The 12,986-nt window shown below is 47.3% G+C and overlaps 1 protein-coding gene across 1 annotated transcript in view; it reads left to right on the top strand.

Annotated features, from left to right (window-relative positions):
• RAB39B (RAB39B, member RAS oncogene family) overlaps window positions 1-6,491 on the top strand; it is a 68,602-nt gene extending 62,111 nt beyond the window's left edge. Inside the window, exon 2 of the mRNA XM_086918482.1 lies at window positions 1,675-6,491. Coding sequence (XP_086774608.1) covers window positions 1,675-2,101 — 427 coding nt within the window. The 3' untranslated portion in view covers window positions 2,102-6,491. The remainder of the gene's footprint in view (window positions 1-1,674) is intronic.
• The last annotated feature ends 6,495 nt before the right edge of the window (window positions 6,492-12,986 follow it).

Below are 12,986 nucleotides of genomic sequence, written 5' to 3' on the forward strand. Positions count from 1 at the left end.
GGACTTTCATGCATACCTACAGAAGTACACAAGAAATACTCGGCAAAGCTTTCCAATATTTATTAAAACGTTGTGATTCTTGCTTAAAATACGTGTGCTGCGATTGAGTAGAATGAAACAGATTAGCATAATTAGCCTTCGAAGAACCGTGCAAAGAATGAACATTTCCACCATTGTGCTAAGAGAGTGAATATATGCACGCATGCAAGTACTGTGTATAGTTGTACTCTTACCTGCCGTTGCTAACCTACTTTTGCCTAGGGTAGGTCATCTGCCAAATCCCTGCCAGGTGGACTAACTCTATGTGGGTAAGTTTCATCAGGCTTTCCGTCTAGGTATGGAGCTGGACATCCCTCGTGTTGATACACAGGAATTAGCTGAGCTGGAATTCCGACAGGTGGTAACCCTGCAGTGTCAGCTGAGTGCTCCTCTGCCTAAACAAGGAAGTGGTTTTATATTTATAATAATAGAACCCATGTGGCCATGTCGCAACCCTATCAGGCCGTAATTATGTATTCTAGTTAGATAGCGTTGTCGCTTTTCGCACAAGTACATAAGTAATAATTGCTCAATGAACTTTATTCCTTGTACTGAATGTTCAGGGTATTGTGATAATGTGCCTACTAAGTGGAAATGTAAGCAGTGCAGATTCGGAGAGTGTTAGCCTGCATAGTCCAGCACGCAAATGTATGTCAAAAGTTACTGTGTGTAAAAAGAGAAGGCAACTTAAGAAACATGAGCATGTAAAAAATGGCAGCGTTTCTAACCGGGCCACTCTGGGTCACATAACAAAAAGTTACAGTTCCTGCACAAAAATAGTCCTGCCTGTAACGCAGGCACCTTTGCACTACAGTGCAAGGTGCCTGCATTGGTGCTAGGCAGCAGATAGTGTGTCAGCGCAATGAGAGAGCAGAAATGCTCCATACCTTTGAAAATATGCAGCATTTCTGTTCTCTTTCTTTCACGCAGTGAGTACAGCAAGTTGCGTTGTCATGTTGTGTGAAATAATAGTAAAAATGCCGCCAAATGTTTCTTGAAGCAGTGCATTTTCCGATCCTTTCTGAAGTCAAGGAGAGAAGAGGAAACTCAAGAAAAGCGGTGTAAAAATTCCTTTCTTTTTTACAACTCTTGCTTTCCTTTCAGGTGACATCCGTGATTTTACTAATGTAACTTGTATGACCTTATTAATGGCACAGCATGTCTTGAATATGATGCATCCACTGTAGCTGGGTGGAGGTAACCGGGTGCAACCTTGCCTCTTTAGGGAGGAGGGATGCTGCCTAGTAGGTTTTCAGGTGGTAGAAGTTCGACAAGTCCAAGGTCTGGCAGAATAAACCACTGTTCAGCCTTCCATTGCTCTTTCTGTCTTGTTGGCATTAGATCCAATTGGTTCCAAGCTTCTAATACTTTCAGCTCTTCAACAGTGTTCCTTCCAATGCAATTTTAGTTTGTTGTAAGCTATCTATGATTTGATGAGTTTACTATATTTGTGTGCAATATTCAGGGAATAGTTTGGGATTACTTTAGAATATATATTCTAATTGACCATAAATGAAAGGTCTTGAGACTTCTGCTTTGAAATATTAGAATGTAGTAGTGTATCACCAAGCAAATATTGATCATAATATGCTTAGCACTTTCTCTTTTAATATTTGTTTTTTCTTTTTCTTGCAGGTCCATAACCCGGGCCTACTACAGAAACTCAGTAGGCGGACTTCTGCTCTTTGACATCACTAATCGCAGATCTTTCCAGAACGTCCATGAGTGGCTGGAAGAAGCCAAAGTTCACGTCCAACCCTATCAGATTGTTTTTGTCTTGGTGGGCCATAAGTGTGATCTTGACACACAACGACAAGTTACCAGACATGAGGCTGAGAAACTAGCTGCGGCCTATGGGATGAAGTACATCGAGACATCGGCTCGCGATGCCATCAATGTGGAGAAGGCTTTCACTGAGCTGACCCGAGACATATACGAGCTTGTTAGGAAGGGAGACATTAGCATCCAGGAAGGTTGGGAAGGGGTAAAGAGTGGATTTGTACCAAATGTAGTGCATTCCTCAGAAGAGGTTGTCAAATCGGATAGGAGATGCTTATGCTAATGAATGTTAAGGAAATGCTAATCTGAACTTCCCTAACAAAATATACTCTCATTGGACTCCGGGTGATGGCACGTTGCGTAGTACTGGTAGGATGCGTTTTACTTTTCCAACTCAACAGGCAAGAACTAATATAGCAGATGTCAAATCCTGATGAAGAACGAAGGTGTAATAGGAACTTTTGAGGACAAACGTTGGGGGAAACACACAATGGCGCATGTTTCTGTTGTATAAGGTGGGAGTGAGATATGAATGGAACAAAGGTTTGGGGATGTCTGGATCTTCTCATAAAGTTCTGTAGGGTGTGTTGAAGCCACTCTACAATGGTTTTTCTGCAGTACATGTCAATAGAAACTTGAGCCACAGACTTCTTGAGTGTATTACTTGGTGAGCTAGATTCTGGCCTTGATAACCATTACTTATATTACTATACCTGTAATTATCGTGACACATATATTCATTCCTAGATCAGATTTTGACTCTCGCACAACTTTTTGGTGTTTCCTCTCAAAAGTTGCTGAATGGTAGAACAAATACTACACAACTGAACTCACAAACACTTTTTATTGTTAAGTAATGCAGTTAATAAAATACCTATCAGCAAACTATTTGTTTTTTAAAATAGGCTTTTCTTTTCCCCCATTGTTCATTGAAGAGAGTCAATTGGCTTTAGGTTTTTGTCCACATATAGAATGGCCCATTGTCATAAAGTTTACCCAGAGTTTTCTTTAACAGGAGAGGGACTAACGAGGTTATTTGAGGCCAGAACTGGCACATAATAGAATATTTCAATTTATCAAGAAAATATGTTTCCTACATTATAAGAATCATAAACATACACACTCCTTATTAGAGAGCGTAAGTCAGCGTCTGTCAACCAAGTAGGACTAGCCAAATTAAATTGGCTGGCAGAACATAATCAACGTAAAATGCATTGATTTATCCATTATTTCTTATTGGATTTGTTGGGATTAATTATGAGTTGTTCTGAGTCAGGCTGTTTTAAAGCTTCTTGTTTCAGAAACTCCCATAAAAGTTCAAACACTACATAAGTCCTCCACATGAAGAAAGGTGGACCCAGCAGTGGTGAAACACAGGAGTACCTTGCCTTTGAAAGATCTGCTTTTATAAAGTAGCTTTGGTACGCATGACTAGAGGATGTGCTGAAGAGGTGTGTTAGGCATGAGAATTGCACAACAGTGCAATACATACTTACATAGCAGATTGTAAACTGGGCTGCTGGTCTCTTAATATTGCAATATGAGAAATGAAGTTACTGACCCAATTATAAAGTACCCAATAATACTTTATTCAGCCTTGCAGTACTCCATGTGTTCACACATCACAAGCTAAAGGATACGCTCCACCACAAAACATTAAATGGATTTTGAGATTGGAACAAGCAATAACGCATACCTTTCTCTGCCTGCATGATTCCATTTGTAAAGAAGAGCATCTTTGGAATTCTCAAACTCCTTTCGCGTATGCCACTGTTTTATTATTCAGGTACGACTCAGGCTTCTTTGCAGTGGTTAATACTGATAATGTAGGAGTATCTTGTGAGGGACATTGCCTTGCCTTTTCTGTCAGTAACTTAGCACCACCACCAGCTGGCGCTGCATGGTTCCTTACCTCACCTTAAAAAAGCACTGGCCAGTCCTATGTGGAGAAGACCCTTAAAACACTGGATGTGTGTTCGTAAATGGAGTTTCTCCATCTACTGAAGAATTGGCACATGTAGATGATTGGTTCAGTTCTGCTTCATAATGAAAAGAAAGCCCAGATTAAAACTAGAAAACGATTCCCAGAGACAAGAACTAAGTCAATTATCTAGTGAACGCTTGACTGCTCTTCAAGGAGGTATTAAAAAAATGCAATAGCCCGATATACAGAGCATATTGTGCTCCTAAATTTGAATTATAAAAAAGTAAAATGCCCTTTAGGATTCATTGTATCGGGATTGGTGGAATCGCGTATTCTGGGCGTTCTTGGCTGGGGAAGCCTCCAATGCTGGTGAAGATCCACACAAATGGAACTTGGAGATTTTCACATGCTTCTTAGAGGTGCCTTGCTAGAGTGTGAAGAGGGAGGGAACAAACACTCCTCTGTTTAAGGGGGTGTACATAGAAGAGTTTCTCCGCGAGTACTCCTCCAAGTCTGCAATAGGGCTTGTTAGTGAATCCCAGAAAAGTTGCACAATTCTTACTTTTTTATGACCTTTGTGAAGCTTGCCTGCCTTTCTTCTTTAAACCTTTCTGCAGAGGTTTGCAGAATCCAAGCCCCTAAATAGAAAGTTGTGCATGTTGTTTAGACAAATTTGGCAGCGAAATTTACATAACAACTGCTGCCTCACTGACTGTTGTATGCGGGCTGAAAATTTAGTTGGGATTAGACAAATGTATGTAACATGGTGCACCGCTGGTTAGTCCTGTAGATGAAATCTAGCCATGTTATTACTTTGCAGCTCGTCTCCCTCTTTGTCTCCTGTAACTTTCACCTCCTTTTGCGTGCTCCTCAAAGGTATCATCTTTTGCCATGGACTTGACAGAAAGGATTTGGCGAATAATTGAATGTTCGTGGAATATTCATCTAGGCTTTTGACAAACAAAAAAAACGAACTCAACAGTGTCGTGTGAGATGAATAGACTAATTCTGTATTGGTACATTCCCACCTGCAGAAACAGAGTTTGCCTTTGTCCCTATTCAAAGTATCAATTTTATTGCTTTTGTACATGACAATCTTAGTGAATAGGGCATAGTTCGCCATTGTGACTTTAAGCTAAACGGAAATCTCTGCAGTAGACATTTTGTCCAGTGCATAATCTGTAAAATTATAAATATAGTCAAAAAAAAATTCTGAGGTGGTGGTGCGAGCCAGGAAGGTCAGGTTCAGTTTCATCACCGGTTGGAATTTCCTACTACCTACCATCCACCGACCTGTTGGCTATACACACAGCTTGATTAACTGCGTAGCGAGACTACTTCTTTCATTTCTGTTTTGGTGTGAAAATGGAAGAAGTGCTGCCAATGCACTGAATGTTTAAAGGACAGCCAATGCATTGATCCTTCATTTCCATTGGCTTGTGGTAGAAATTGACGGAATTTGCTGTCTACACCTCCTGTGTGCATTAAAGCAGTGAAATAGTGCATGAGGTAGCAAAGAGTCCCAGTGCCCTCAAATAAGTGCCTGTGGTGCCCAACACCAACACAAAGTAAGCACTCGGTTTACCCGTGAGGCATCTCTGCCTTCGGCGAACAGACATCTTTATGCAGAAAGGATTCACTTCTAAACTGAGACTTATACAGAGCACGGTCTGCTCATCATCACGTTCTGTCATCTGATCTAATTGCAGTGCCAGTCCTACCCACTCAACATATTAATACGCTAGGTCAATTTCTCCAGTCCCCTTTAACTGTCCCTCCTTAAGCTTTCCTCCTCAACAAAGTTGCCATTGACAGTAGAATAAAATTCCCATCTAATACGCTTTAATTTGGATTGTCTATTTTTATGGTACAAGTCTCTTTCCAGTACATAAATACATACACATTCTCAAAAGCAAGCGTGCAGATCTATAAAAAACAAAGTATTTTTTAATTGTACACCGCATTTATGCCCATCTGCATAGAGCAAATTGTGCTTCTTTTCCAAAATAAAATTAAATTCTACTGCAGCCACATTTTAAATTGCAGTGGTCAGTTTGTAAGAAATAACATTGTAAATCTAGCTCAAGTTCTTGGGTTATTTAAATTAATTTAAAAAATAAATGGGAGTTAGGACTACTATTGTACATCATATTTTATGTTTCCCACCAATGGGACCGCTTTAATCAGTTACTAGAAATGTTTACTAATAAGTAAAGCTATTGTGTTAGTATAATGCTTAAACAGGAAAAGTTCAAAGAGCTGTTTAAATGTAGGTAAATTAAGGAACAATGCTGACCTTTATGGTACAGACCACATTAAAAATCTGCATGTTGGATCTGAATTTCTCTAACTCTCCAGAAATAAACTATACTGTACTCGTTTCCTCAGTTTTGTTATGCGCTGTAATAACATATGAACAATATGCTGTTATTTAGCTGTATGTGAATGAAGAACATGCTTGTATATTAGCAACAACTGGTTAATAAGTACTTTGTGAATCACGAAACTTCAATATGCTTGTGAGCTAGTTTTCTGTTTTTCCGACAATGAGCTTTGAGCTAACGGATTCTACTGAACGCTGTAAATTTTTTGAGGATTTTATATAACGCGTTCCATTGGGCACAAGAGGGGACAGAGAGTTTGAAATTGTAGTGGTAAATGATTTCGTTGTTGTCATAACTGGAAAGAATAAAGACCATGACGGTGTAGGAGAAGGTGTAACCCCCACACTTTTTCTGCCAGCATACTATGTGGTGTATGTGAATAATTCTGTCATCTATGCGTGGTCGCGCTCCAGTGCTGCAGGCTGTATCCTGGTTCATCATTCAGTGGTAGATCACAAAAAATGTCAAATACCATAATGAATATTATATTTTATTTTAATAGCAAAGTCCTAGCACCGAAGTGTGATAACCCCCGATAAATCGTTGGGGCATATTAGCAAGAGCCTCCTTAAAATTATCGCTGTTTTAGCGGCAGGAAATTGCAGCTAAAAAGGCGATAATGGGCTTGCTAATATGCGTTCTAGAAATCCAATAGAAGCCCAGGTTAGATGTGCAGGACATCTAACCTGGGCTTCTATTGGAATTCTATAACGCATATTAGCAAGCCCATTATCACCGTTTTAGCGGCAGGAAACTGCAGCTAAAACAATAATTTTAAGGTGGTTCTTGCTAATAAGCCCTGTTGTGTTCTTCGCAAATGAGCCTCTCGATCTATTGGTTCTGAAGGTGGTGCAGTTTTGTGTCACAGTAAGCACTGCAAAGATCCTATTGTGACATTGAATGCTCTACTAATGGTTGTGGATTCAAATCTAAGAGTTTCCTCTTTTGCAAGGTGATGTGGATCCATAGATATGAGGACATCCCTTTTCATGCTGTACTAATAGGTTGTGTGTGCATAGGGAAAGAGATCCCAGAAGACTCAGAAGAACATTTGTAGCACTCAGGAGGACACACACTTTTGAATGAGCCTCAGGGCTCTGTGTGACCCCCTTCCAAAGATGAAGGCCAGGGATGCCTACATTGATAGTAGGGCAGAACATTGTTTCACTATGTAGGGGCATCTTGGGACCTAATCACGAGGGGTCCAACACGTTCTAATCTGGGCCGGCAATAATAAATCCTCAACATGACCTCCAGGGCATTCTTGTAGGAGGCGCCAAATATGTCTTCTAAAATTAATACTTAGTTGAACAGGCATTTGAGGACAGAATTGATGACAACATGGATTTGAATACAATGCAGTGAGACGGAGTGATAACTTAGATATATCAAGTGCAAACAGAATATTCGAGTGAGTGTAACGTTGTAATAATCTGTTATGGATTATATTGAATCTCTCTTAGACCCATATAGTTAAAGTAGCCAAAGTTCATGAAAGGTGAGGAATAACAGGACAGGCTGCAGTTCTGTTAAGTTAACATTCCTTAACAATCAAAACAAGTTGCATATTATTTATAGCTGAAACGTACCAGGAAATTAGGGTGCGGCACACTCTGCAGTATTGCAGATTCACGTTCTAGCCTCTGGTTGTCACCTTGATTTTGGGGTCCTTCCGATGGCCTAGAGTGAGAATTCTGTGCATCTTCCATAAGCCTCTCCAAGAACTGCAGGCCCCAAGAAGAACCTTGGTTGGTCCAATACAATACCAACCACTGTGTATAAGAGATAGAATGTAAGAGGACAGATGCACCAATTGAACTTGTTGCGTGAGGCACTGTCTTTGCATAGGTCTCTAAAAGAGCCAATCTCTGCCTTGTGCTGATATGATCATTTGGTTCAGGCAAAACGTGAGCAGTAAAGTGTACAAGACCCATCTCATGAATATTAATGAAGTGCAATTTGGCTCTGCCACTAATTGGGCATAACTATCAGTTAGTACGGATCGTTGCAACTTCAGACCTCAGTGCCTGCTTTCGCACCACATGCGCCTCTGTGGCAACCTTTGTTCCTTAAAGTGACAGAGGTCGAAATGCCACAAACGGTTACAAAATGCAGATTGAGGGGAAATGGACAGGGAAGGGAGAGCAGGTAGCATATGCACAACTGCTGCCTGTTCCGCTCAATGCCAGTCCTGTCATAGGAAGGTGCCCACACTGAGCACTTTCACTTTTTACCCGTGTGAAGGGTTATCATTGAGGGTTTTGGGCACAGTGACAGTACCAATTTCAGAAGACAAAGGATACAATTCAGGTCAAGTTTGCAAATAAATATTTTAGACTTTAGATGAAGCATGACTGTTGGACAGGCCTTGTGAAGGGGCCGCGACCTCCCCGCATCACAAGACTCGGACGCCGACTCTCCCGGTGTCCCCAGAAGAACTACCCCGGCAACCCACAGAAGCAACCCGTCCCGAACGGGACGCCCGCTCCCGAACACCCCGACATCGGCCGGCCCGGGCCACCACCGGCAGCCTTGCCCCGGCCCAGCCGCCATCTTGGACACTGCACCACGAGGCCGCGTGGCCTCAGCTCGACCCCAACCCTGGGCCTGGCCAGGCCCCGACATCGAGGCACCACCATCCACCCAGGAGGTGAGCGGACCACTTGGCAGGTCAATGGGAGATAGGAGTGTCGATGGCTCTCCCCCGCCAGGTGCCGATCGCCCTCAACCTCCCCGGGCGCTGGCTCCACCCCCCTGCTGGGTGTCTGGACTCCCTCATCCCGGACCTCCCGACCTCCAAGAGCGAGGGTCCGGACATCAAAGGAGGCCAGACCTATAACTGGGGCAGCTCCAGAGCAGGAAGGCAGTTGTATCCTGGAGTCGAGAGACACCTTGAAGAACTCATCCTTGATGGACTGCTGGCGCTGCCGCAGCCCTGCCTTGTGAATCATCGTCCTGCCTGCTGGCGCTGCCGCGGCTTTCTGCAACCTACATCTCCGTTGGGACCTGCTGGCGCTGCCGCGGCCCTCTGCAACCTACACCCTCGTCGGGACCTGCTGGCGCTGGCGCGGCCCTCTGCAACCTACACCCTCGTCAGGACCTGCTGGCGCTGCCGCGGCCCTCTGCAACCTACATCTCCGTTGGGACCTGCTGGCGCTGGCGCGGCCCTCTGCAACCTACACCCTCGTCGGGACCTGCTGGCGCTGCCGCGGCCCTCTGCAACCTACATCTCCGTTGGGACCTGCTGGCGCTGCCGCGGCCCTTTGCAACCTACATCTCCATTGGGACCTGCTGGCGCTGCCGCGGCCCTCTGCAACCTACACCTTCGTCGGGACCTGCTGGCGCTGCTGTGGCCCATCCTTGTGTGAACCATCGCCTTTGCCGGCTGGCGCTGCCGCAGCCCTTCTCAAGTGAGACTTATCATCCGAGCCTGCTGGCGCTGCCACGGCCCGACCTTCCAGAACGCCGAGCTCGAGGATTGTGAGCTATTCATCGTACCACCTCAGTACCAGACCGGTACCAAGACTGTCCCGCTACCCCCTTTCCCTTCCAGAGACTAGAATTGAGAGGACCCTCGTGGCCCGATCTCCCTGTATCGTTGATATCCTTGCTACAAGAACCATATATAAAGAGTGTTGACCTTATCCTTGTGTGGTGTCCATCTGTGGGGGGGAAGTTACTTGTCTGTACGATCGCTGGAGACGGCCCTCCCGGAGGCCTCTCCTCTGGTCCTCGGCCGACCCTCCAGGTCCCCGTCTAACATTGGTGGCCAGCGGCGCGATCCGAACCAACGCGTAATCGTACAGAGAGTAACTCACCCCATGACTCAACCACAATGACCACAAAAGAGAGCGGATCCACAGAGAAATTCCAGATGGATAAACTAGAAGAGTACAACCATCGAGAGCTAAAACAATTTTGCATGGAACTAGGCATTGCTACCACCGGGCTGAGCACGAAAGACGACTTCAAACATGCCCTTGAATCTTGGGCAGAAACAGGTACGGCCGTACCCCAGAACCAAAACCTCGAGGCACCAGAAACAAACACCACTACGACGGAAGGAAGGAGAACGGGTCTCTCCCTGGAAGAGATCCAAGAACGAGAAAAAAGCAGACTCCATGAGTTAGAGTTGGCGCAGCTCCGGTTGGACGGAGAGCTGAAATTGGCGGAATAAAAGATAACATTAGAACACTTGCGGCTCCGAGTAGAGCGGGAAGAGAAACAAAGGCAGATAGAACTCGAAGAGAAAAAACTGGCATACGAACATGAGCGCAAGCTAGCAGAGATAGAGATGTGGAAACAGAATAAAGACCTCGGGGTGCCCGAGCACCCGCACAACCCGGGCACTGCCGGACCAAAAGTCCACATCCCCAAGGATGTCGTCAGAGAATATTATCGGAACGACGATATCCAGCAGTGGTTCAAGGCCTACGAGATAGCCATGACCTCCCACCGGATTGATCGAAGTGACTGGGGAGCTGGACTATGGGGGAGGTTCGTCAATGAAGGGCGCGACGCCCTGCTGCAGCTCCCGGACCATCAGATGACATCCTATGACCACATGAAGGCCGCCCTCCTCACTCGGTACGGACTCACGCCCGAGATGTACCGCCAGAGGTTCCGCGACTGCAAGCGGATCCCGGGTACAACTTGGGTGGAGTATGTGAACTATTTCAGTCGAGCCTTCGAGGGGTGGATCAAGGGCAGCCACGTAACCACCTACGAGCAACTCTTTAACCTCATTGTGTGGGAGCACCTCTCCAACAATTGCTTCGTCGAGCTCAGGCAGCACCTTCTCGACAGTAAACTGACTGAACCTCGGCAGCTCGCCGCCGAAGCTGACCGTTGGGAGAGCACCCGAGTTGCCCGAAGTGGGCCAAGTGAAACAAACAGAACCAACCAAGGTCCCCATCGCCCTCGAGGAGGAGGAGGAGGCCAGGGCCGGGGCAGAGACGCCGTCCCGGCAGCTCCCGCCAGCAACACCCCGCCCGGTAGGGGAAACCCCCCGATGTGTCCGGGGTTCCGAGCCAACGTTACTTGCCAGCGGACCGGCCACTATGCCAACGACCCTAACTGCCCGAAGAACCAGAGTCCCATCCCCCGCCAGGTCGCTGCCGCCGCCCTGGGAGAACAGCAAGCTCCCGAAGATTACGAAGAGTACGAACAAGAACAGCCCGAATGGGAGCCCGCCGCAATGATCCTGGCTTGCCTAGGGGAAAGAGACATGATTCCGCGGGCTCCCCTACCCACCAACACGAGAAAATACAGCCAGTGGGTAAACATCAATGGGCGCAAGGCCGAAGCCCTGCGCGACACCGGGGCCAGTGTGACGGCAGTCCGCTGTCATCTGGTGACCCCGGAACAAATCTTGCCAAACGTTCTTTGCCCCGTCCAATCAGCTGACAATTCGGAGAGCCTGTGTCGGATGGCCCGCGTCCCCTTCGAATGGGGAGGAGTGTCCGGTATGCTGAAGGTGACGGTCCGCGATGATGCCCCGGTGGACTGCCTCCTGGGAAACGACCTCGAAAGTTCCCCCTGGGCAGCCGTTGAGAGAAGAGAGCACCTGGGGATGCTGGGCCTCCCGGACTGGGCCTGCGTAACAACCCGGTCCATGGCCGCCCGCACCATCCCCAGCCCCGAAGAACCCGAATGGCCAGCACCTCCTCCCCCGATCGCCCCAGAGGGAGACGCCCTCAGTGCTGACCCCCCAGAGCAAAACCAAGAAGGGCCCGCTCAGCTCCCGGATCTTCCAGAACTGGCCCAGTGGCGTCAAGAGGGTGGACCCACCCAGGAACAATTCCGGCAAGAACAGAAGACCTGTCCCTCCCTCGAGGGACTCTGACAGCAAGCACTCGCCCAGAGCGCGGGAGACACCGCCGGGGCACACTGGATCTATTGGGACAATGACCTACTGTACAGCGAGCAAAGAATTGCCGAGTTGGGGGCCAGCCGGGTGCTGGTGGTGCCCCTCCGCTTCAGAGACTACCTTTTGAACTTAGCGCACGATGTCCCCCTTGCTGGGCACTTGGGACAAGACAAAACTTACAACCGCCTGGTAACACACTTTTACTGGCCCAAAATGCGGAATGATGTCTCCAACCACTGCCGGGCCTGCCCCACCTGCCAGGCCAGCGGGAAGAGCGGCCGAAAGATCAAAGCACCCTTGCAACCATTCCCCGGCGTCACCACCCCGTTCGAACGGGTGGGAATAGACATTGTGGGGCCCCTGGACCCCCGAACAGCACAGGGGCACCGGTTCATCCTGGTCCTGGTGGACCACGCCACCCGCTATCCCGAGGCCATTCCTCTTAGGACCGTAACAGCACCAGTGGTAGGCCGAGCCTTAATGGGGATCTTCTCTCGAGTGGGCTTCCCCCGGGAAGTCGTCAGCGACAGGGGCACGAACTTTATCTCCAAGTACATGAAATCTCTCTGGCAGCAGTGCGGGGTTACCTACCGGTTCACGACCCCATATCACCCGCAAGGAAACGGACTGGTCGAGCGGTTTAACCGCACTCTCAAGGGGATGATCATGGGCCTGGAGGAGTCCCTACGGCGCCAATGGGACGTGCTGCTCCCGTGTCTCCTCTTTGCCTACCGAGAGGTCCCCCAGAAGTCCCTCGGTTTTAGCCCCCTCGAACTCCTGTACGGACACCCTGTCCGGGGGCCCCTCAGCCTGGTCAATGAAGAATGGGAGATGGCCCCCCAGAAGACCCCTCCAGACGTGTACAAGTACCTCCTGACCCTCCGCAACCAGACTCGGCGATTCAGGGAACTCGCCAAAGCCAACCTTGAGGCCAGTCAGGAGGACATGAAGAAATGGTACGATCAAAATGCCTCCTCCATTGAGTTCGAGC

Source organism: Lissotriton vulgaris, chromosome 4_1 (assembly GCF_964263255.1).
Source record: "Lissotriton vulgaris chromosome 4_1, aLisVul1.2, whole genome shotgun sequence".
In the NCBI taxonomy this organism is placed as follows: domain Eukaryota; kingdom Metazoa; phylum Chordata; class Amphibia; order Caudata; family Salamandridae; genus Lissotriton; species Lissotriton vulgaris.